General features: G+C 37.0%; 1 protein-coding gene across 1 annotated transcript in view; it reads right to left on the bottom strand.

The window, feature by feature from the left end:
- Nucleotides 1–2,688: 2,688 nt before the first annotated feature.
- SCUBE2 (signal peptide, CUB domain and EGF like domain containing 2) overlaps nt 2,689–26,074 on the bottom strand; it is an 86,954-nt gene continuing 63,568 nt past the window's right edge. Inside the window, exons 18-23 of the mRNA XM_051964964.1 lie at nt 23,389–23,568; nt 17,688–17,849; nt 11,954–12,151; nt 10,413–10,565; nt 9,491–9,570; nt 2,689–3,615 (exon numbers count right to left, since the gene is read on the bottom strand). Of these exons, the coding sequence (XP_051820924.1) occupies nt 3,463–3,615; nt 9,491–9,570; nt 10,413–10,565; nt 11,954–12,151; nt 17,688–17,849; nt 23,389–23,568 (926 nt within the window). The 3' untranslated portion in view covers nt 2,689–3,462. The remainder of the gene's footprint in view (nt 3,616–9,490; nt 9,571–10,412; nt 10,566–11,953; nt 12,152–17,687; nt 17,850–23,388; nt 23,569–26,074) is intronic.

Below are 26,074 nucleotides of genomic sequence, written 5' to 3' on the forward strand. Positions count from 1 at the left end.
TTTGGTAGCTGCACTAATGGTCTAATGGATATAACCACCTGTTGGCTAAGTACATCGACTATCTGGGAAAGGAGACTGAAGAACATGCACATTCACTAGGCAAAGCATGGGGGCTTAAAGAAATGACCATAAAAATTATAATTAACCAAGGCCCCAGGAGCTCACTGTTAGGATCCAACGGAACCTAGTCTATTTGCAGAATGTCCTTGCCCACACACCAATTACAGGGCTCTCTATAGAAACCCCCTCCTTCTCTCCATGCTGTCAGTCAGTTCTGGGCTTGGTCTGCAGAGCAGACTTCCCCAACCTCCTTTTCCAGCAAGAGCTGTAGAATTTTTTCCCACTTATATATCTGCTGTAGCAAACAAACCAGTCTAGCTGAAGTTGGAGCAGCCTGGGCCAGGAGGATCAAGCAGTCTCCAACATCTCCCCTCAGACATCTGCAGAGAGAAGTCTGGGACTTGGAGCCCAAGAGCTCTGGGAACATCATCGGCCCCAGACAATCACTTCTGCTTCCTATCACACTCCAGGAGAGCAATCCCCAACCTACCACCCACAAAGCCAATTGGTGATGACTGCCAAAGATAGAAGGAGAAAAGGGAAAGGAATGACAAGCAACCTTTACAGAATGTTTATGTTCCAAGCCCTGTGCTTGCATTTTTACAAATATTACCCCATTTTATCTCATTTGGGTGATTTGGACCAGTAAACCCAAGAGCCCCAGGAAGAGCAAGTTCCCTGAGCCCGCTGAAACTGCTTCTAGACTGGCTTCCCCCTTCCATCTTCCAGGGAAGAAACCTTTACTGAGATGTCACTGAGCAACTATCTTTGCAGGTGCTGCAGCTTCTGCTTTCTTTAGAACCATCGCTACCGAGGACCAGGAAAAGAAAGTTCTCACCACCCGAGTTCCTGGCACCTCAAATGATTCAACCTAGGAAACCTATACCGTTTTAGCAATGGAAATGACACTACAGGAGGCACAGTACCATCTGCTTCCCACTGCATTCTAACAGCCACTGGGCTTTTCCATCTGACTGGTAGCTGAACCTTCCTATATGAGCTGTCTTCTCAGTTTAGAATGTGAATAGCCTCTATGTGTCTAGCACAGTGCTTTAGGAGCACTGAATAAAATGCTTTTTCATTTTAAGATTTCATATTTCCCAGGATTATATCAGTACATGTATATTGGACAGACACTGTTGAGGTACAAGAAGGTAGACACAGAACTAGATTAGGGGCAATCAAGCCAGATCATATTTGAACAATCAATGATTTAAGTGATCTCTATGTACTAGAAAAGGCCATTTCTCTTCTCCCTCTCTCTCTCTTTTTTGTTTCCCTTCTTTCCCTCTCTCCAGCGCTCTCATGTTGATATTCCTGTAGTAATTATAGCCAACAAATCATGGACTATCATCTCAGAAAAATCAGAATTTGCAGGTCACCCAAAGGACAATGGCATCTTAAAGGGCATAAACTTTAGCACATTATCCACAATTACTGGACATTATTCAGAGAATGTGGACTTGCACAGGTGGCAAAGGTGGAGGAAATACAGATACCTCATGTGTTGAACTGATATTTATAACATTCTTATAGCATTCTTTTTTCTCCAAGGTGCCCAAGGTCACATAGCTAATAAGTGTCTGAGGCTGGACTTGAATTCAAGTCCTCCTAACTGCAGGGTCAGTGCTCTATGTACTGCCTACCTAACTGCTCTTAATAACTATAGAATATTAAAGCCAGAAGAAGGCCTTCAGGATAGTGGGGGAATTTTCTCAGGGGGATTTATGGAAATAATTTATAAGAAATATACAGGATCAGAAGGTAGATGATGAACAGCTGGGTAGAATTCTCATTGATAATAATGAGACCACAGATCTCTCAAAGTATTTGAAGTCACAGGGCTTTCACAGACTGTTCCATAGATCAAACTTACTCTAATCTCACAGATTCTTCTACTAAGTTCACATGTGGTGGTTTAAGCTGCTATTGGTCCAAAAAATCCTTATTAAGATTGGATCTATACCTACCCAATTATACCCCACCAGAATTTTCCCAGGGCTACTTAGAGTATGGTGATAATGTAGAACAGCTTAGAACAGTTTAAGCTCTAGCCACACAGTGGTGACTGAAGTAATAATAGTGCACAACACTATGAGGAATGCAAGTCTCATCATCCCAGTTTTACAAAAGGTATAACTAAGGAGGTGAAGACTTCTCTGAAGTCACACAGGCATGAATTTGAATTCAGTTCTCCCAAATTCACTACTCTTTCCACTATTAAAAGACTTAATTCCATAGCATGCTATGATGATGAACACATCAAAAAATTGGTTGACAACAAAAAGCAAAGTCAGAATTCTTCATGATGGAAATGATATCTCTATGTGGTCACCAAACAATAAAAGTAAAAGGTGGCAAATGTATTGGAGGCAGTTCATTGGAAAAGAGGTTGAGTGAGTAAGAAAGATGGTGGATAAGAAAGGAATCCTCTGATTCAGAGATTGGGATTTCATAGGGCCAAAAATGGCCAACCAGGAGGGTGAAAATTCAATGAGATGACCAATGGGATGGTTTTTGGAAAATAAATAGAAATGGAACAAAAGATTATGATGCTATTCCCCCTCCCCCCCCCCGAGCATGAACAATAAAATATTAATGGGCAATATGAATATCAGAAAGCAATCATTATTACATTTTTATAGAATTTTTTTTATCATTTTATTTTAATTCTCTTCACTTCAAACATTCTTTATTATATTCTTTCAGAACTCTACTACCTGGGCCTGAGGTCACATAACTTGGAACTCATTGACCCAAACATGTCCTTTCCAGTTTACCTGGAAAATGATTGCCTGAAACCCAACATTGGGGATCTTTTGCTCCGAATTCTGAATGGATGAGACCTGTCTCCATATCCTCAGTAAGGAGAACATGAAATGGCTGAGCTCCTGAACAGAACCAGACTGGTTCCAGACAAGGAAATTCACTTGCCACTTGCCACCAGTGTCACTCGGAGGTTCCTTCAGCAGTTTCTAATAGTGAGGAATGAGAAGCATGAATGATAGGCTAGCTTTTTATGGTGATGGGACTGAAACGTGCTTCAGGGAAGCTGGTCCTTAGTCTTTCTTATTCCACATCACTACTTGCAGCAAGGAGAAGGCTCTGTGGATAATAGACACAGTTCCTTTTGAAAGCTTCTCTCTGCCTAACGCTGATGGCACTGTCTGATACAGCACACCAATGACCAGTTACAACTGTATACAAGATCTTTTGGAAGAAAAATACAAGTCAGTTTATCAAAATATTTGAATTACCTATAAAAATTAAACTCTAAAGAGTCATTAATACTGGCACCATGCCCCTCCTTCCCCTGGCATGCAAGCGGCAGACACAGCTCTGTCCTTGAAAACTCCACAGTCTGGAGCATGAGCACTTGGAGCTGTTAAGATGAGGAAAGAGTCATTTGTAAGGTCTCAAAAACCTGGACACTTTGGATCGTAGTAATCGGATGAATGATCTTGGAAACATCTCTCTGGACTCCTGTGCTGTATACTTGAAGTAATTTTGTGGATGTGCCAGGACATCAAACAAAGCCTTGATTAATTTCTTATCCTAAAAAGAACAAAATTTTGGTCAATGGACTCTGTCATCACTTCATTGACGTGGTATCTCTCTAACCTAGTTTTTTTCCTTATATATATTTTTCCTAGATACAGGACAAAAATCAATTCCTTTATTCAGATGTTTGTCAAGATTGAGCTTTCTGAAAACTTCTGGGTTTGCTTTGGGGACAAAGACAATATAATATAGTGGGAAGAATACTATACTTGAGTTATAAGACCTGAACTTCAGGTTCAACTCTAACATTTACTATATATGCAATCCTAAACAAAGCATTCAGGCCCCTTGGGCCTCAATTTCATGTATAAATGGAGACAAGAACACTACCTATCTGATGAGGTTCTTACAAGGAAAGGATTTTGTCAAATAAAACTATTAAGTTTTAATACATCAAACAACTAAAGATTTTTTCAGAGGGTCCCTCCCTCCCTCAATGTAGATCCTAATTATAGTACACTTTAATAGATGATCCTCATGTGTTGTGAGGGCTGAAGGAATTCGTCACCTCATGGCTAATCTCCATAGGGAAGACTGGTCTTGGGATGAGAGGATTATAGACTATAACCTGGCCTTTCCCAAAGTCTGTGTGGGTTGTGTGGATCCAGCATAGCTTGTATTTCATGGCCATAGTCTTTGAGAACGTAACATGTCCCCTCCATACTATTGGAGAATGATTGTTGTTGTTTACTATGAATTGCTTCAAATGTCTAAAGCTTTATGAAAAGTATATGAAGAAGTCAAGGGTTCCCAAACATTTCATGTTAAAATGATACAGCTCCTTCTTGTTGCTTTGGAATGGTAAAAAGGTGGTGACAAAAAAGAGAAAGAACATTGAAGGCTTTTAAAAGCATGATAGATAACTATACAAAGAAGGGTGAACTGGATCCTCCAAAAGAAAGCAGCTGCTTCTCCAAGGAATAATGTTGTGAATTCAGAGATGTCACAAGGTGAGGGGTCACTTAGTAAGGGCCAAAGGAAAAAGAATCCAGTGCTATTGGCTGGTAGGTCTTGCTAGGGGGTAGGGAGTGAAGTCGTTATTTATTGGCCTGATAACAATAAGAGAGATATCTGCCATCTTTCTGGTATATAGTAGGGACATGACAAGAGAATGTCTCACACTTGTCACACCTGATGACTAGTATCCACTTCTGGCACAAATAATATTGCTAGAATGAACTGAGAAAGGTTACTAAGAATCATCCTCAAGAAAGAAAAGATCTAAAAAGCACATGTACTGTTTTTATTGAGTTTGACTGCTGATAGGATTCATAAGAAAAGGAAGATCTAGGAAGTCAATACCTCTTACTGTGAATGGGTATCTTATAGCTTCAATTCAACTGGGGATTCATTTTCTGGATGACAGATTCAAAAATAGCAATGGTAGGGACGGATTATATTCAACAAATATTAGAATGAGTGCATTTTCTGGGATTTTGCCAATTTGATCCAAAAAACTTTAAATTTAAAAAAGGAGAAAAGACAAAAGAATTAATATCTCAGAGAACAGCAACAAAATAGTTTTGAAAATAATAAGTGATAATAGTGAAGATACTCAAAAATTTACAGGAGACAAAATTTATGTCTTCATATATCTTTTAATAAAACAAGGAATGAGAATTAGAGATTTTAATGGAAGCAAGAAAATTTGACCTCAAAGCTACCACCAACTTGATGGGATATGACCCATACCTGGCATATATCATTAGAAGGGAATTATCTTATTAAAAAAAACTAGATAAAAGACATTGGGATGGTGATCAATGAAGGCATGATCCTGACTTCAGAGGCACATATTTTTATTTTTTTGTTACAAAAGAAAGTTCTAGAGGGTAAAAGGAGGGAAGAATGAGTGGGAAGTAATAGTGATGTACAAAAAGAAACCTGGCATGGTGGATAGCATTGGACCTGGAGTCAAGTATATCTGAGTTAATAACCCACCTAGGACACTTACTATCTGTGCTACTCTGGGCAAGTCTGGGCAATTAATCTATCTCAGTTTCAGTTTCTTCTTCTGTTAAAAAAAAAAAAGATAATAATATCACCTACCTCAAAGAATTGTTCCAAAGATTAAAGGAATCAATATAAATAAAGCATTTTGTAAACTTCATGATACCACATAAATATCAATTATTATTACTCTTAAAAGTATCAGTTAAAAGCAAAATTTTAAAGAGTTAAAAAAGAGAATAAGATAGGTAAAAGTGATGGTAGAGGACTATTATATATTAATAAGACAGTCGTTAAAGAAATTCAGGACTTAGAGAGAGGAGTATGGTAGAGACCATTTGAGTGAAGGTCAGCAAATTTGCTATTATCATTAGAACACATTGCAGACCACACTGGATAGCAAAAGGAAATAGAAAAGGGATTTGGAAAAGAGATCACAAAGTTGGCAGGAGACATGATATAGTTGTTCTGAGGGATTTTAATTATCTGGACATCCTTGGGATCTGTCACTCTCTCACAACAGAACAACTAATAATTTCTTGACATTCCTTAACTACTTCACTTTTTGCTGTCCAACATACTTCAACAAAGATAGGAATTAATCAGGGGAAATTCTATTCTGGTACCTGGTCTCATAAAAAAGGAAAAACTAGCAATGAAAGTGAAAATGATGAACATCTCTGAAGGAAAATAACAGAATTTTGTGAGAGAAGATTAGAGGAGCAGTCTGATATGTAGTCTGTAATGAGGGGGAGCAGATTTCAAAGGGGTTCAGAAAAAGGACAATTTGTGACATCTTAATTAAAATTCTACACAGGAAGTCAATGCAGGAAGGAGGGGAAATTCTCAAGAATGAAATTCTGAAGACACCAAAAAAAGCAATTCCTATTAGGAAGAAGAGGTAAGTTCTCTATAAAAATATTTACAAAAAAGAAAAAAAAAGGCAGGTGAATGGAAGACAAATACAAAGATATGGCGGATCATTTTACAAGATGCTTAAAATGAACTGCAGCTTCCGAGTGAAGCCAAGACCAAGAAAAAAGCATTTTAAAAAGCCAGATTCATTTATCAGGGCATGGGTCAAGTTGTCCTTAAAGGGATTCTTCTGTCTCTGTGATGGGCACTTTAGGGGTAACCGAAGGTTCCTCCCACGAAAGAGTGCTTTGGAGGTGAGGAAGCAACACCTTCCTGGCCACTGATCAATAAAGGCCAAAGTCTCAGTGGACCCTTAGGAATGACCCACCTCCCTTCTCTTTCCTTGCCCTGGCTGACTACCCTCCCAGGGTTTCACTGGAGGGTGTGGATGGGAACCTAACACCAGGCCCAGACAACTAGCCTTAGCTACAAGGGCAAGGAGCCACAACTAGAGCCTGAATGCCTCTTCTGCTCTCTTTCTTAGCCTGACCATCAATGATCTTGTGATGGACCATGGGCAAGCCCAGTCTTGACAGCAACCTCCTAGAGAGCTTGGGTCCCTCCCTGGAGTTAGTGGGTAGTAAGGAGGAGTTGAGCATCTAAGATGATGACTACTGACAAGAGGCGAGACCAAGACCTGGCCTGGCTTGCCAGAAGACATGGACCTGGAGTTGTTTGGACAGCAAAAAGTGAGGTGAGATGAAACAATCCCTATTCAGTAATCTTGCAAATTGTTTCATGTTCCAATAATTATTTTGCTGTATCTTATTTTAAGTATTTACATTAATTCATGCATGTGAGATTCTTTTACTTAAAAATTTCTTTCATGTGCAAGAAATAAATGCCTGCCCATACTTGGTTTACATTATAATTTGAGTACTCTTCTACTCTCCTCTTTAAGGAGACCCTAGACATAGACCCAAATCTTAACTTTACATATACTATAAAGTAAAAGAAATAAATCTGGCTCTTCTCATTAGAGGTCAGGCTTCCCAAAAAGTCTGGGTCCAGTCTGGATACTATCAGTGATCTCTGAATTACTGAAAAGAATGGGAGTTACCAGGCTAGAGAAGAACAAATGTCCTGATTTTCATAAAAAAGGAAAAAAAAAAAAAAGAACACACTAACACACATAAACTGGTGACTCCAGACTGGCAAATTTATACAACATAGTATTAAAGGAGTGGTTAGCAAACATCTAGAAAAAGCATTGGGGATCAAAAAAAAAAAAAAAAGCCAGTATGGCATCATCAAGAATAGTTTGTGACAGATTAACATCATTTCCCTTTTGTAACTGGGTTACCCAACTGGTAGAACAATGGAAAAATGTAGGTATAATTTATGTAGGAAAAATTATTAAGATTTTGGCAAAGCATTTGATAATCTTTTATATTATGCTTGTGGAAAAGATGGAGAGAGATAGATAAAGCAATAGATATAGGTGAATAGAATCAGAACTGATTAGACAGACTCGAAGAACAACCACTTGGTTTAATGTCAGCCTGGAAGAAGGTTTCTGGAAGATTGTCCCAGAGATCTGAAGATGATCCCAGGTTTTAATATTTTATCAATAAAACTTGGATGAAACCACAGATAGCATCTCTAACTAATTTACAGATAATAATACAAAATAAGGAGTGATAGCCTCTAGTTGGATGAAATAATCAATATTTTCAAGATATTAACATATTTATTAATTTTAGATTTATTAGGAAATAATGTTAAATCTTATCTGGGATCAAAAAAAATCATCCTCATCAAGTGTAAGATGGCAGTAATATGACTAAACAGCAGTTCATACAAATACATCTAGGGATTTTAGTGAACTACAAGCTTAATATAAGTCAGAAATGTAATAGAAAGATTTAAAAGCTAATAGAATTTAAAGTTGAATTAAGAGGGTCATAATGGCTAGGACTAAGATGGTAATAATCAGACTGTACTACTCCTTGGTAAAACCACAAAGGAAAAGTTCTGCTTAGCTGTAGACATCACATTTAGGAAGGACACTGACAAGATGAGAGCATCCAGAGAAAGCCAGTCAAGATATAGAAAGACCTCAGGATCAAGCTGAATTTGAGGAGAATATTAGTGGGGGGGAAAGTCAGAGGAAGAAGATTTAAAAGAGGACACAATAATAAATTTTCAAGTATTTTAAGGGATGCCATCTGGAAGAAGTTTAGGCTGCTTGTTCTGGTTGACCAGAAGGTAGCACCAGCATCAACAAGCACAAGTTGCAAAGATGTTAATTCAAAACTTGGAATCAGGAAAAACTTTCCAACAATTAGAATCACCTGAAATAGCTCTAAGAGGGAGCAAGTTCTTCCCTCACCTCTGACCTCCACTGAACATTCTTATACTGAGGCAGAATGAACCCTGGTGGGTACAGGAGATTCAGGGTTTCAGGCTCTCCCCTGGGAAAGGCATCTCTTTCCCAGACAACGTCCTCTCCAAGTTAAGTGATTTTATTTAGTTGGAGATCTTGGCCTGATAATCCTATAGAGTGGCTTGAAACTCTCTTTTCAACTGGAAATCTAGGCCCAGGGCATTGATTGAAACCTGAGCCTCAAACTGATAATAAAAGACAACTCTAAATTCCGAATCTTTGCAGAAGCCTGAAACAGGAATTTGCTTTGCCAAGGAAGCTCTCTTCTTGACAAAGCTGCCTGCCAGGACTCTTGCCTCCTAAGAAGTTATTCTCTTCTCAGTGTTAACCCTTGTTACTTCCCTGACAGGACCTTTTGCCACTAAGAAGTCTGTCTTCTTAACAGGCTGGCTTCCAAGTGAACAATAAATTCTCTTTTGCCATACAGACTTTTTGGGTTTGTGAATTCTTTCACATTGGACCTGCATCGACCAGAGGGGATTCCCCATCCCAATTCTCTACCTCATCATTTGTACCTCATCACAGAGAAACAAGTCTTATGGGTTTGGATGAGATGGCCTCTAAGATGCTTTAGATCTCACAAATTCTGTAGCTTTGGACATTACCCAGAACACTGACCTTTAGTATTTCCTGATGATTTTCAGATGCATATAACCTGCCATCTCGGACTATGTCTTCAATGAGCTCCTGGTAGTCCTCTGTTGGAAATGAATGATACTATTTTTGTTTCTCTTGTGGCAGAATTGTTTCAACATTATTTTTACTTCTAACTTTAATACAAATAGTCCATCTCCAATCAGAATGATGTATCCCATCACCAAAAGGTTGTGGGAAGTACAATCTTACTGAAGCAGCATGCCATACTACAATATAATAACTTATTAAAAGCTTATTGGCTAATTGAGGAGAACTGCCAGTCTCAACATTGGCCATGTATTCATTCTGAATAATAACTTGTCACTTTCCTCGCTGGATCTCTTCACAACTATACTTCACAACTGGCCTCACTGTAAAATTACAGAAGACAATGATTCATATTAACAAATGACAACTGTGAGTAATCAAGAGGTAAAATTATGTTTTTTATCTTCTATTTAAGAAAGCATAAAGTTATATAAGATATTGTGGAAAAGTTTCTACCCATAATGATTTAATTTTTTAAAAAAGATTTGATACTTAAACTTAAATGGTTTCCAAGATTTTTTTTCTGATTCTTAAGAATATGTGATAAGAGTAAGGGTAAAAACATTCAACTTCAGGGGAAACTCGGCTACCTAATACATTTATTGGTGATTCTAGAGATTTAAATTTTTATTGAATTTATATAAGGCCTCTTTCCATTACCACACTCAGAGCCCTCAAATAGAAGTTTAACACCTGTAAAGATTTACAACATTCTCTCCCCTCACCCTTCCTTGCTTTTCTGAAACATTTGTGCTCAGTAGTTCTTCAGCTGCCTCAGAAATTATTTCTGTTAAAAATATGAAAACATTTCATATTGAGCAATGAAGTCAAAAGGGGATCAGATTTGAGTCCTTACCATCATATGTTACATAAGGGACTTGGAATCCTTTGGCACTGTTTCCTTCATTAGATTTAAACTGAATCCACAACTTCTTCGATCTGGAGGTGAAAGCTATAGGACGTTCATATGTTTGGCAGGTTTCATAGGTTGTCACAGAGTTGGAGGAAGCTGCCAAAGGAAATGTATGCTAGAGATCCAAACCTCTTTATTGAGCAGATAACAAATAGATTTGCCTTTTTGAAAACTCATGAAACAAAGAAAATTCATTTAACTGAGGAAATCTTCATGCCCAATTGAATCATTACACATGGAGGCAGTTTGAAAATGTAACAAAACCAAAAATAAAGCTAGAATTTGGGGTGCCTCCCTCTCTTTCATATGGTTGAAAACAAAAAGATTAGAGGCTGGACATTTAATCTGCAGCCACATCATCTTTTATGTACTTTTGAACTGGGTAGTCTCAGGTTGCAAGAGTGACTTTTCTTTTAGCCATACCCTAAGTACAGACACATAAATGTTTAGGTCAGTCTTTCTGGCTTGTTACCATTGATCCCTCTTGGACACAGCCCTGAGCCCTCATCCTGGCAAGATATGCTCTGTGTAAAAAATCACTACATTAGAGAGAATTCCATTATAATGCTGGTGTCAGGAGACATCTCTCTCTCTATCTGCCTCATGGTCTCTGTATTACAAAGAGCTGAATTCCTCACCTCTTACCTGGACTATCACGATAGCCTTCTGCTTGGTCTCTTTGCCCCAAATCTCTCCCCACCCCAATCCATCCTCTACTTCGCTGCCAAAGTGACTTTTCTAAAGCACTTGCTGCCCTTGACACACTTCTACTCAATGAACTCCAATAGCCACTTATTACCTCTGAAGACAGCTAGGTTGCACAGTGCACAAAGTGAAGACCTGGAGTCAGGAAAACCTGAGTTCAAATCTAAATTCAAACAAGTACTAGCTGTGTAAACCTGAACAAGTCCCTGAACCCCGTTTGCCTCAATTTCCTCATCTGTAAAATGAACTGGAGAAGGATATGGCAAACCACTTTAGTGTATCTTTTCTAAGAAAACCCCAAATGGAGTCATGAAGTGGTGGATGTGACTAAAAATAATGGAACAAGAAACACGAGTCTTACATAGTAATATTATTTTCCATCTCCTTTGTATATATCTTGAATGCTCCTGGTTATTTACCTATTGTCTTCCTCATTAGGATGTGAGTTCTTGAAGGCAGGAATTGTTTTTGCCTTTCTTTATATCCTCATGGTGGATTAGGAATACAGCTTAAAAAATGCTTGTTGCCTGCATCTTCATGTATTGGAAGGTCATGCTCTAACTCCCAGTGTAACAGAAGCTGTAATGGACATCCAAGTGATGTCTACATGCAAGAATTTTTAGGGAGAGTGTTCGTATGTTCTTATGACCTGGAGGATTCCCAAGATAGAAGGTGAAATTTTCTAGCCTGCTCTACAAAGACAAAGCAGAGCTCCCAAGGGACCTATTAGGCTCCAGAGTGAGCCTTCCTGTTTCGTATGGGAAGGGAAGGGAACTTACAGGTTTTCCGCATCACCAGGTAGTCTCCACATTCATCCTCTATTGGCAGAAATATCTCAGGAACCACAATCAAAATGCGGCGCTTAGGAGGAGGATTGATAGTCCAAGTACATTCAGTGTTGGCTGGATAATTCCCAGGGTAGTTTGGAGATTCAATATACCCCGTGAACTCTCCTAGTTCCCCTCCACAATGTCTATCTGTAAAAGGAAAACAAATTTTAGCTGAGAAGGAACATTTAATCAAAAATGGTTAACAGATCATACACGAGATCACTCAAAAGAGGATCCTATTCTCAAGGAGTTCAAAGAAATGGCAGATGTGATTGTTGATTTGCTATTAGTAACCTTGTAAAGATCTGGGAGGAGAAATGTTTTTCTTCAGAAGTGCTCCAGAATTGGAGAAAGCCAAATGTGAAAATTTTCAAAATAGGAAAAAGAATAAGTCTACAGACCAGAGTTTGACCTTAATTCTTGGTAAAAGTCTAGAAGCGCATTAGTAAGGGGATAGTTTATGATCATTTAGTTTTAAAGGGAAGTAGCTAACACTGGGAAATCAATATGACTTCATCAAGAAGAGATCATAAGTTATCAAACTGCATACTCTTTGATCCAGCAGTGTTTTTACTGGGTTTATACCCCAAAGAGATACTAAAGAAGGGAAAGTGACCTGTATGTGTCAAAATGTTTGTGACAGCGCTGTTTGTAGTGGCTAGAAGCTGGAAAATGAATGGATGCCCATCAATTGGAGAATGGTTGAGTAAATTATGGTATATGAACGTTATGGAATATTATTGTTCTGTAAGAAATGACCAACAGGATGAATACAGAGAGGACTGGCGAGACTTACATGAACTGATGCTAAGTGAAATGAGCAGAACCAGGAGATCATTATATACCTCAACAATGATACTGTTTGAGAATGTATTCTGATGGAAGTGGGTCTCTTCGATAAAGAGAGCTAATTCAGTTTCAATTGATCAAGGATGAACAGAAGCAGCTACACCCAAAGAAAGGACACTGGGAAATGAATATAAACTGCTTGCATTTTTGTTTTTCTTCCCGGGTTTTTTATACCTTCTGAATCCAATTCTCCTTCTGCAACAAGAGAACTGTTCGGTTCTGCACACATATATTGTATCTAGGATATACTGTAACCTATTTAACATGTAAAGAACTGCTTGCCATCTGGGGGAGGGGGTGGAGGGAGGGAAGGGAAAAATCAGAACAGAAGTGAGTGCAAGGGATAATGCTGTAAAAAATTACCCTGGCATGGGTTCTGTCAATAAAAAGTTATTTAAAAAAAGAGATCATAAACTAACTCCTTTTCTTTTTAGCTGGATAACTAGACTAGTAGATAAGGAGAATGTAGTGAAAATATTTGTTTTCTTTTTTAAAAAAATTACTGATGACTTTATGAATGTTTCCAAACCTACTCAACCCAGCAAGCCATCTCTTAAAATAAAGATATAAAGAGAGGGAGGGGAAAGTATTTTGAAAAACCAGCCAAAATATTTATTCTTTGACACTGCAACATTCTATACCAAAAGAATCTTACCTCTGCAATGAAGGAAATAGGATGCCTTCTCTCAATTTGCATTCCTGGGCTAAGCATAGTCATAATTATAAAATTATAAAAATATAAATTATTAAAAATTATATAAAATATAATTATAAATAATTATAATTATTCAGTTTCATTGTTGTAGGCATTGTGTATAGTTTTCCTCAGTCTATTTATTTCAGATAAGACTTCCTATGCTTCTCTGAAGCCTTTGTGTTTGTTATTTCTTATGTTGTAGCAATATTATATTATGTTATGTTTAGCACCACAATTTGTTTAGTCATTCCCTAATCAATGTTTTTAACAAGGCATTTGGCAAAATCTCTTATTCTGTTTATGAATAGCTGAAACTGGAGATACAGATAAGTTAATATGGAATTGGCTGAATGTCTGGACCCAAGGAATACCCAAGTTACAAGTTAATATCAACTTGGAAAAAGGCCTCTAGTAGACATTACCATATTTATGTCCTTGACCTTGTGATGCTGAACACTTTTGTCTCTGACTCAAATGAAAGTACAAATGACATCCTTGTCAAATCTGCAGGTAATATGAAGATAGAATAGAAAATGAAGAGATAGAATAGTCCAAATATGGAAAAATCTAGATAGTCTCAAAAGATGGGATGAATTGAGTATGATGCAATTTAACAAAATTATGTATAAACTTCTCAATCAAGTTTCAAAAAAATCATTTTCAAGAATATAAGATATGGCTGATCAACAATTCCTATAATGAACATCTTTGATGAACAACTAATTCAAGATGAACCAAAGCACAAAGCTGTCACCCCAAAAAGATAATGTTATTATAAGTCTCTTGAAGAGAGTCACAGTCTTCAAAGTAAGTTAATAGTTTGCTATGCTCCATTCTGGGTTAGGCAATATCTGGAAAACTGTGTTGTGTTTTGTGCATCATTTATTTTCTTTTTAATCATGAACTTAAACAGCAGCTATGAACATTTCAACATACAAAAAAAAAATCAGAAAAGCAAACTTCTATTACATAGTTTAGAATGTATATATTAAATTTAATACAAAACTGCCCCATTTGTTTGATGTTCCTGTTCTCTTGTGTTATTTTAAAAATGTTTCATTGAACTTTTCTTTCTTTTTTTATTCACTACCCTCCAAATTCCCCCAGAATTTTCTCTCTACTCAAGGTAAAAAGTTTCCCTTGTGACAAATATTATCAAGCAAAACAAAACTACATATTAGTCAAGTATCTCATTCTGTACCCTTAATCCATCATCTCTATGCCAATGGATGAGAAGCTTCCTCATCGGTCTTTGGAGTCAGGACTGGCTGTTGCAGTGACAAGTGTTCTTAATTATCTTTAAGTTGTTTTTCTTTACATTATCATAATCACAATTCATATAATAAATTTTACTCCTGGTTCCAATCACTTCTGTCTTCATCCAGTTCATACAAATCTTCCCATGATTCTCTGAATCTTTCCTTTTAATAATGATATTACATTATAATCACATGCCATCATTTGTTTAGCCATTCTTTAAATGATAGGGATTCACTTTGATTCCAGATCTTCACAAGAATAAAAAGTGTTTCTCTAACTATTCTTGTACATAAACATAGAAATAGTTTCCCGATGTCTTTGACCTTTTGGGAGTGTATATTTTGTAGTGATATCATTAGATTAAAGAGTGTAAGGCAGTACATTTTATTAAACATATAGGCAAGATCACATGACTCCAGAAGAGAGTGACCAGAATTATTAGATAACTGGAAAGTTTTCTGAGGAATCAGTTGAAGAAAATAGGGATATTTAGTCTGAAGAGAAGCTTTAGAAAGATATGATAGAAACTGTGCATACCCTTTGATCCAGCAGTGTTTTTACTGGGTTTATACCCCAAAGAGATACTAAAGAAGGGAAAGGGACCTGTATGTGCCAAAATGTTTGTGGCAGCGCTGTTTGTAGTGGCTAGAAGCTGGAAAATGAATGGATGCCCATCAATTGGAGAATGGTTGAGTAAATTGTGGTATATGAACATTATGGAATATTATTGTTCTGTAAGAAATGACCAGAAGGATGAATACAGAGAGGACTGGCGAGACTTACATGAACTGATGCTAAGTGAAATGAGCAGAACCAGGAGATCATTATATACCTCAACAACGATACTGTATGAGGATGTATTCTGATGGAAGTGGATCTCTTCGATAAAGAGAACTAATTCCGTTTCAATTGATTAAGGATGGATAGAAGCAGCTACACCCAAAGAAAGAACACTGGGAAATGAATATACACTGCTTGAATTTTTGTTTTTCTTCCCGGGTTATTTTTACCTTCTGAATCCAATTTTCCCTGTGCAACAAGAAAACTGTTTGGTTCTGCACACATATATTGTATCTAGGATATACTATAACCTATTCAACATGTAAAGGACTGCTTGCCATTTGGGGGAGGGGGTGGAAGGAGGGAGGGCAAAAATCGGAACAGAAGTGAGTGCAAGGGATAATGCTGTAAAAAATTACCCTGGCATGGGTTCTATCAATAAAAAGTTATTAAAAAAAAAAGATATGATAGAACCCTTCAAGTATTTAAAATTATACTATGAGGAAGAAGGATTGAAATTATCCTTCTGAGTGGACCTCTTTGATAAAGAGAGCCTTAATTGATCAAAGATGGACAGAAGCAGCTACACCCAGAGAAAGAACACTGGAAATGAATATAAACTGCTTGCATTTATGTTTTTCCTCCCGGGTTATTTATACCTTCTGAATTCAATTCTCCCTGTGCAACAAGAAAACTGTTCAGTTCTGCACACATATATTGTATCTAGGATATACTGCAACCCATTCAACATGTAAAGGACTCTTGCCATCTGGGGGAAGGGGTGGAGGGAGGGAGGGGAAAAATCGGAACAGAAATGAATGCAAGGGATAATGCTGTAAAAAATTACCCTGGCATGCGTTCTATCAATAAAAAATTATTAAAAAAAAAAAAGAAAGAAATTATCCTTCTGAGCCCCAAAGATCAGAACTAATAAGAAGATGAAAGTTGCAGAGAAGCTAAATTGGTTTTGATATAAGAAAAATATCTATACAATAAGAATTATCCAAAAGTGAAACAGGCCACTTTCAAGGGAAACCCTTTGCTTTCTATTAGAGGTTTCAAACTTGATGACTAACTATTGTAGTTGAGGCTACCTATTGTAGCTTTTCATAGTCACGTTCTCATTGGACAGACTTTCAAGTTTCTTCTGGCTCTGAGATCCTGTTATCTCCATACCTGCTATCATAATGATACCTGAAACTAAAGTAGAACTACATTCAAGGTTCCTTTCATCCCTAGACTTTTTTCATATACTTTCTTAATGTCCTTCCACTGATATCAAGAAATGTTTTTATAGTTCTATGAATAACTGAATTGATGTTATTTATTTCTGAAGTTGTCCTACAGAAATAAAATTCATCAACTTCCATATAAATAATGGGACCAAACAACTAAACAGCATAGTGAACTCAATTTCCTTATTATCTGGAAAGTTAATGAATTATGTGAAACAAAGTAATATATAATTAGAGATCTTTGCTTGTGACTATTTATCTGCTTATGAAACCTGCATCTTACATAATCTCATAAAGGGAATCTACAGACTAAGCTATTTTAAATAAGGAAAAATTGATCTCACTGATCATCTTGGGTATCTTCTCATTATAATTGTTATTGATATTCTGCAATTTTTATAGCATCCAGGGCCATCTCTTAGTGCCACTAAAATAAGATAGTAAAAAGTAGTCATAACTATTTTTAAAAATGGTCCAAATATGAGCATCACTACAGTCATATTACCCTATAATGATTCCAAGGGAACTGTGGACAATTTTGAAGGTAGAATTTTTTGGAATGCTCAGCCATATTAGGAAATCCACTAGTGGTAGGGATGTATAAAGTCAGTAGTGGCAGAGTCAAAATTCAGAAGGGAGAACCAGAGAACAAAAGAATATGACATACAGTCATTTTTGGATAAGGAGTGTCCAATAAGACACACACAAAGAGTAAAGGGTCAAAAAGACACCAAAGTAAAGAAATCATTTCTCTTTTCTCTTCCTCTCTCCCCTTTCCCTTCATTGTCTTCTCTCTCCCCCCAAAAAACTAGAAAGTAAAATTTTAATATTTAAATGGGGAAAGTATTAGGGAACAACCTACTTTTACATTGGGTGACATTTGTGGAGCCATCAAAGTCAGTGGTGGTATTTCCTGGACAGGAAATACAATAATTTTTTCCAAATTCAGGTTGGTATGTTCCTGCTGAGCAACGAATACACCGGTGGGTTGTAGTATTGTAGAAATGTCCAGGTGAACACTGAACTGCAGGAGATGGAAATAATCACTTAGTTTTAAAAAAATACAAAACTAAACCAGAAAGCTTTCACAAATCACACAATAAACTATCAGGATGTCATTCAAATAATATTAATTTTATATAACTAAGGTTGATCTTTTAGTCAATAATATTTACTTTAATGCTCATTCTATGCACATCAATACAAGTCACTGTAAGCAAATACAAAAGAAATAAAAGTCATAATTTATGCCTTCAAAGAACTCTGTTTAATGGAAGATATATGACATAGCAATAATATCCTTAAATATGACACATAAACTAATTCAACTAACATAGTAAAAAAAATTCTATAAGTTACAGAAAGAATGGAATGTTTTGATGAAATGAAGGTACTGAGAAGAGAAGAGTTCCTGAAAAGTGCGAGCTATGATTAAAGTTTTGAAGGAAGGGACATATGTTTGTAGAGAGGAGTGGGAAGAGAATTCTAAGTAGGGAATAATGGATATAGCAGAGCGGAAAAAGTATGCAAGTCACAGAATCATGAAAAAGTTGAAAGTTGAAAGGAACTCTGGAGGGCATTTTTTCAATCCCATATTCAATGCAGAATTTCCTTTCTTGTGTAGAGAATCACATAACAGAGAACACTGACCTCCCAATTTTTTCCCCTTTGTTTAGAGAAATGCTAATAATTTAAAAAATAGTCCACACTTATTAACTGCCTTGTTGTGTAAAAAGCATTTCCAAATATATTATTTTATCATATCCTTTAAAAATCTTGAAAAAAGAATAGAGGAAAGAAAACATTTCCTATATAAATCCATTAAGCTAAATGTCACTGAGAACAGATGAAATTACAGAAAGCAAGCTGGAAATACCAAGATTCACAGGAGACAAAATCCGAGAAAGTGACCAGTCATAAAATCCATGGCCTCAAATGTCTATGCAGAAATGTCCAATGTTCAGGCAACAAATGAGAAACTAGAGATCCTAAACAAGTTTGATCTCAGAGTTACTATTAAGATTTGGTAGGATAAAACAAGATTAGAATCTGGTTCTAGAAAGGTATACTTACATAACTGTGATGGAGTACTACTGTACTATGAAAAATGGTTGGGGAGGGAGAGGAGTTGATTTCAGAAAAACCTTGGAAGACTTAAATGGACCATACAAAGTGAAGTGAGCAGAACTAGGGGATCATCGTCGCCTACTGTCATGATCAACTGCGAAAGACTGTTACTCTGATCAATACAACGATCCTAGACAATTTTGAAGGACTCATGATAAAAAATACTATCTTCCTTTAGAAAGAACTAATCAAGTCTGAGCATATTTTGAAGCATAATTTTTTTTACTTTATTCTTTTTTGCTTTTCTTTTTGTAATATGATTAATATGGAAATATGTTTTGTATGATTTCACATTATAACTGATATCACATTTATTACTTTGTCAATGGATAGGAAAGGGGTAAGAGGGAGAGAATTTGAAACTCAAAATTTTTTTAAATGAATATTAAAAATAAATGGCATATCCATAAAAAAGGAGGATATATCATATTCAAAAGAAAGAATGGATAAAAGGGGGTAGTAGTATGATATCACTGTGTATCATCAAGGCAGTCTTATTAAAAGCAATTTACAACACCATCCCACTCCACTTAAATAAGTAATATACTGCTATGGCATGATAGATTTTTAGGGAGAACACTTTTCTATTGAATGAATTATGGGCTTTAGTTTAAGTACAAAAAAGTCCTTGATCAATTTGGATCATTGGAGGAACTGGAATGAGATTCTATAGCAAGTTTGGATTGATTGTTTTGAAAAAACTTGGTCATATTCTGTGAACCTTCTATAAAATGGTAAGTCAGTTTAAAACCAAGAAATCTAGGTATTAATTAGTAAAAAAGAGAGAAAGCCAAGCCACTGAGAAAGAATTCTTTGGTGGAGGAAAGAAAAAGAAGCACCTCCATCTCAGCCTTGGTCTTCTCTGCCCCTGGCTCTGGCTGGCCAATGAACATCAATTAAATCATGGAAGGAAGCTTACCAATGGGGAAGACTATATATGGGTGCATGGAGAATTTACCAGCCACCTTAATTTTTAAAATATGCACAGAAAAAAGCAATAGATGATAAATATAAGAATTTTAAAGTAGCTTCAGAAAGGCTCACAATGAGTTGAGTCTGGTAAAGAAAACAAAGGACAACAAACAAAATTACTAGTTGTTGTTTTAAAGTATGGTGGGAGAAGCAGAAAAATAAAGAAAGACTAATAAGGACTCCCATAGAGTGAATGGGAAGATGGCTGTGCTGGTGGATGGATATTTCACTTACTGTTTTCTTTGCACTGGAAATGACAGAAGAAAAATGGCTAAAAGAAAATGGATGCCCGATATAAGTAAGGAAATAATGGTAAGAAAGCTTCCAATTGCCATGGATGAGTCCAAGTCACTTAAACTGGTCATGTGACTTTTTAGCCATTATCAATGATCTTTGAAAAGATTATGGAAAATGGAAAAGACACCATAGGACTAAAATGGCCGACGATATCTCAATATCGACTAGTCAGCTTGACTTGGATTCTTGAGAAAATTCTCAAAGTATCATTAAAGAGATGGTCGGGGAATATCTGAAAAGAAAGTAAGCAATTACAAAGAGCCAGCATGGCTTCCTCAAGAACCAGTCAAGCCAAATTCATCTTTGTTCATCTCAACTATAGTTTACTTAGATTTTTAACAAAGCATTTGATATACTACTTCCTATTATTCTTGTTGATAAGATGATAAGATTACAATACAATTAAATGGGTTTGGAACTGACTGAGTGGGCTAACAAAGATTAGTCATTAACAGTTAAATGTCATCTTGAAAGGTGATTTCCAGTGGCATGTCTTTTAAAGTTGGGCAGATATAGTGATGGTGTGCCCATTAAATGTCTAGATAAAAACATTTAGAAAAGCTGGGACGACTAGCTAATATTTACTGAATGACAATCAAAATACAAAAAGATCCTGATGAACTGGAGCACTGAATTGAATCTAGGAAGAGAACATTCTATAGGTATAAATGTACATTTTTCTCACACGAGTTCAAATAGACTTCACAGCAGTTTGTCTGAAGAAGATCTGGGAGTTTTAGTGAACTGTAACCATAAAACATGACAGCAGTGTGATAATGGCAGCCAAAAGCTAAAGTGATCTTGGGGGGTACAAAAGAGGCTGTTCTCAGAAAGGAGGAGGTGGTGTTCCTCAAAACCTTGTTAGACTATAACTGGAAAAATGTGCTCAGTGATGGATATCCCAGTTTAAGCAGGATAGTGATAACTGGAGAGTATCCAAAGGAGAGTAACCAAGTTAGCAAAATTCTTTAAATCCAAGTCATAGGAGAATTAGTTCCATAGACTAATGATGTCTAGGCTATAAAAGACTCTGCAGAAATAAAAGCTATCTTCAAGTTTCTTCAGGTCTTTGGAAGAGATTTTATTGGTCAATTTTGTTCAGAGGAGAGGACCAGGAGCAAAGGGTAGGAGTTTCAGAGAGACAAATTTGGACCTGCTGTCCAGAAAAAGAAGAATTAATTGTCCAAATGTGCTTTTCATGATTGCATATTTATAACCTATATCAAATTGCTTACCTTCTCAGGGAGAAGGGAGGGAAAACAAAGAGGGAGAGAATTTGGAATTCAAAATTGTTTTTTAATGAGTGTTAAAAATTGTTTTAACATGTAATTGGGAAAAAATAAAATAATATTAAAAAAAAAAAAACTAGTTGTACAAAAGTGGAAATGCTTCCTCAAGAAGCAATGGGCTTCTTTTTTCAAGAAGAGGCAGATGGCCACTTGCTGTAATGATGATTTCTCTGGAGCATAGTTAGAATGATGGACATTGAACATCTTCCAACTCTAAATTTTGTGAAATATGAAGAAACTATCTGGAGATAGAATGGGGAAGGTGGGTTGATGACCCATTCTCCTCCAAAGCTCAATGTTTATGTCCAAGTGGCAGGAAATTTATGGAATAGCATCCAAGAAGCCTGGGCCAGCAAAGATGAAGAAATGAGGATTCAGTGGGTGGCTCAAAGGACACCATGATTTTAGAACCACTCAGACCAAGACGAGAAGAAATGCTGAAAGTTGCAACATCTGAGCTCTAGGTGTTTGCACCCAGAGGGTACTCTGCTGCACAGAGAGGACACATCCTTTTGGAGTTCTTAAAGCTAAATGCTTCAGTGGGATCTCTACAATGGAACTTTAAACAAAACTATTTCTGTGAAAATAAAATTTGGCCTAGCATACTTGAGATGACAAGGAGAGCTGTACCTACAGAGGTGTAGTCAGGGTTTTTCCACATGTCAAAATTTAAAGGGGATTAGCAGCATGGTCCACCCTCCACACCATGCTCCAACTAAGCTCATCCCAGCCTGGCCCTGCCATACATGGTTACCTGAAGTCAGCTATCCCACATGACCCATTAAAGTTTCCTTCTGATTGAGGCTAGGGCTCCAGAGTCTGTGCGACCCCTAAAGAGGGAATTTCAATTCTCTCTCCTACCAGAGGATTTGTGTTTCTCAGTGTCCCTCAGCTATGCTTGATCCAGAATTGCTAATTATGGCTCTGATGACAAGGGAGGGCAGTCAAAATGATTCTTAGTGTCCTAGTCATCTGGTGGCTACAAAATGTTCACTTAGATAGTAGCATGGAACATTAGGGGAGAGACCAGATTCATCTAATGGTAGACCTAGTTTTCACACAGGTTAGTGAATATATTAAGTAAGATTGACCCAGAGAGATCCTGACTCTTTAGGTAACAACGAGAACAAGAGTTCACATCTATATGGCACTTTACTATTTATAAAGTGATTTTTCCTTATAGCCACTTCAAAGTTCTTATAGCTTCTCTCCTTTGTTCTTATTTTATTCTATCTAGTGTCATAATGTTTGTATACAGTTTTATTCCCTCCCAACAGATTATGATTGCTTTGAAAGAAAAACTCATTTTGTTGAATTACCCCATAAAGGACAGAGTGCAAGCATCATAATCTGTTTTAACATATTATTGACTCTGCTTCATTTGTAGTGGTAAAAACAATGGCCTTGAGAACCAAAACCCAAAAAACTCATTTGAATCTGGATTCTATTGACATGATCTTGGGCAAGCCTTTTAACTTCCTAGAGCCTCAGTTTCTTCAACTGTAAAGTGGGGGGACTGTACCTGCACAGCCCAACAAGGCTATTATCAAGATAAAAGAAGAGAATATAGGCACTTTCCTATAAGAAATGTTGAATAAATCTGAATTATTATCATTATTAACATAACATTAAATAAATAAATATTTGTTTCTGTCCTACTTGGGTTCATCTATCTAGCCATCACTGTGAGACATGAAGCTTCCGAAAGGCCATTACCAGGCTTACCCCAGAACAGATAAGTTCTAGCTTGTGTGTGCCGGGGCTCTGCAAGCACGGACCACAGGTATTTATTTTTGCTGGTGGCACCAGCAGCAGCATTTTAATAGACATTCTCTTTCCTATCACTACTAGATGCTTAGTACTTCTCTCCGACTTTACCTTTGGCCTCGCAGTCCTGGAAAGTGGTAGCACCGGGATGTTTGGTAGTGAGTTCTCCCCTCCAACTTCTTGCACAAGGAAAGCAGGAAGTACGGCCAACTTCAGGCTGGTATGTTCCCAGGGGGCAGGGCTGGCATGGGGAAAAGCCATTTGAAGAATATTCGCCAGGAAGGCATTGACCTGAAAGAAATATCAGGGAAACCAAGCTGAGCCTAACCTAGGAAAGCAAGTATTAGTTGTCCTGTTGGTGAAAGAATTAAACAATTGGCACCTTCTGTTCCATTAAGTTTTCCCACAGAGACTATAGATTCCATAGGGTGCTTCTAAGAGGCTTTAGATTGTGGGAGGATCAGTAATTAACGGACATTCTATGAGGAAGGTGGGAGGTACTAGCAGTTTACAGATTCTGCTATAGAGACTAGGTAAGTACAGAGAGAGGATGAAGAAGACTTATTTCTTTAAAGAACTGTTTGAGTCTTTATCTTGCAAAGAGAAGGAAAGGAATTCTTAAGAAATTTTCTGGTTATTTTAAGGTAACTAAATGGTGGGGCTGTGTCATAGAAGTGAAGTCAAAAGTGGTAGAAATGTTCAAAGGTGACTTTGGTCGTAATTTTTCTCACAGCTGTAAACACTGTAAATGATAATATGTGTCTGTGTATTATTGATTATCATGTTAACAAATTGTACAGCCAGTAACTTTAATATTTAAGCCTCAGAGATGCTTTTTGGAAAAAGATTTTTCTAATTTGTTAAGTAAAAGTATATTTAATTAAGTAATAATACTAAATAGGGTCAGGATTATGAACCAGTTGATTAATTACTGAGAGATATTGCAATTTTAATATTTAGGAAAAATTCAGATACACCTCTGGATTATTCTAGAACTTTGAATGATGAGAACGAAAATGTTAACAAGTCATGTAGCAGGCTGAGGGGGAAATCATCTTATATAGATTAAAAGTGATTTAGATTATCTCCTACCCACTATTACAAATTCACAGCCATTTTGAGACCATCTCCCACTGTCATACTGTCTTCGCTACACTAAGATTAACACAAAGAAAATTATGCAGTAATTTGATGGAGCCAGGAATACCAGAGTTCAAATCCGGTTTTAGATGTTAAATGACGACCCCTGCCAAGTCTCTGAGTCTCTCCTGGCTTCATCTTCCTCATCTGTAAAATGAGAGGGTTGGATTCAATGGCCTTTAAGGTCCCTTACGATCTGAAATCTACGCTCCAATGAAATCACTTCCATAAAATTTTCTTATGTTTGGCCTTCAAAAAAACTATTCAGCACTCCTTTATTAAGGACCAAATATGTATCTTACAATGTAATATAGCCTGTTTTTTTTTTCAGACTACAACACAGAGGAAATACACAAATAAGGAACTTAGGATATATAAAATGAAAATAAGGAATGGGAATAGCCAAGGAAGATAGACTATATAGTTAAGCGCATAATTGGAGAGTGCTATCAAAAGTAAGGAAGGAGAAATCCTTTAGTTAGAGGCAATCAAAGAAGGCTTTGCTTATGCTGGAAATCTGATTTAGGCTTGGAAAAATGTCAAAAAGCAGAAATGAAGAGGAATGGGCATTCAAAACATGAAAAGAGATACAAATTAAAGCAGAGTCAAGAAAGTTGAGAACATGTTTCCTGGATTTAATTTAGGAGTACTGTAGAATACATCAATCAATCAGACTATTGTCAGACTGGCAAAAACTATCCAAATACCCAAATCTGAGCCATCCCTAGAAGCCTTTATTTTATTTTTTTTATTTGAAGCAAGAAAATCTTCAGGCAGAATCAGTCCCCTGACCGAAAGCAAAGAGCCTTCTTTGGTTGTTTCTTTTGAGAAGGTTATTTCTTTGGAAGGCTTCCCCAGAGGTTTTGAAAAGAAAGCTAATCACTTCAGTGGAGAAGGAAAGATGATGCACAGTGGGCCAGCAGAGAGAGCTCCAAGACAACATCTGCAATTGGCTTAGAAATACCATTAGAGCAATCCAGTCAGTGCCAGAAGTCTCAAACTTCCACATCGTATGTAGAGAGGTATGGAGGAGAACCTATGAAAAAGCAAGGAAATGAGGGAGAAAATGCCATGGGTGAAAAACAGCAAGAGGGTCAGTTTGGCTAGATCTTAGAATGTGTGAAAAAGAATAAGGTGCAATAATGTCTCCAAAAATGGACCAAAGTCAAACCATAAAAGTCTTGGAATATATGAGAAAGAGTTTGTATCTAATTTTGGAAATAACAGGGTCCTTGGGGTTCTCTTGAGCAGAGGGTGGGGTAACATGGTCAGGCCTTTACTTTAAGAATATCATTTTGGCACATGGGTATAGGAATGAAGGACTAGAAGTAGGGAAATATGGGTTAGGATGCCTCTCAAGCTTCCTGTAGCTTCTGGCCATAGGGATCTGCTGATTACCTAAGAGGATAAAAAAGCTCACTCAGGTGGGGTCTGCATCCTTCATTAAGATTTCTCATCATACCCTACCTTTCTGACCAGTCCTATCTCCATATGAGCCCCATTCTATCAATGTTACATAGTTTTTTTCTCCATTAGAGTAAAACACCTTTCATTTGCTCTGTTTGTTCAATGACTTGTGAATATCCTGTTTAGTACCAACATCAAAACTTAATGAAGATGACAGACTGAGCCCAGCCCAACCCAAGAGAGACTACTA

The sequence above is a fragment of the Antechinus flavipes genome, chromosome 6, assembly GCF_016432865.1.
Source record: "Antechinus flavipes isolate AdamAnt ecotype Samford, QLD, Australia chromosome 6, AdamAnt_v2, whole genome shotgun sequence".
Classification (NCBI taxonomy): domain Eukaryota; kingdom Metazoa; phylum Chordata; class Mammalia; order Dasyuromorphia; family Dasyuridae; genus Antechinus; species Antechinus flavipes.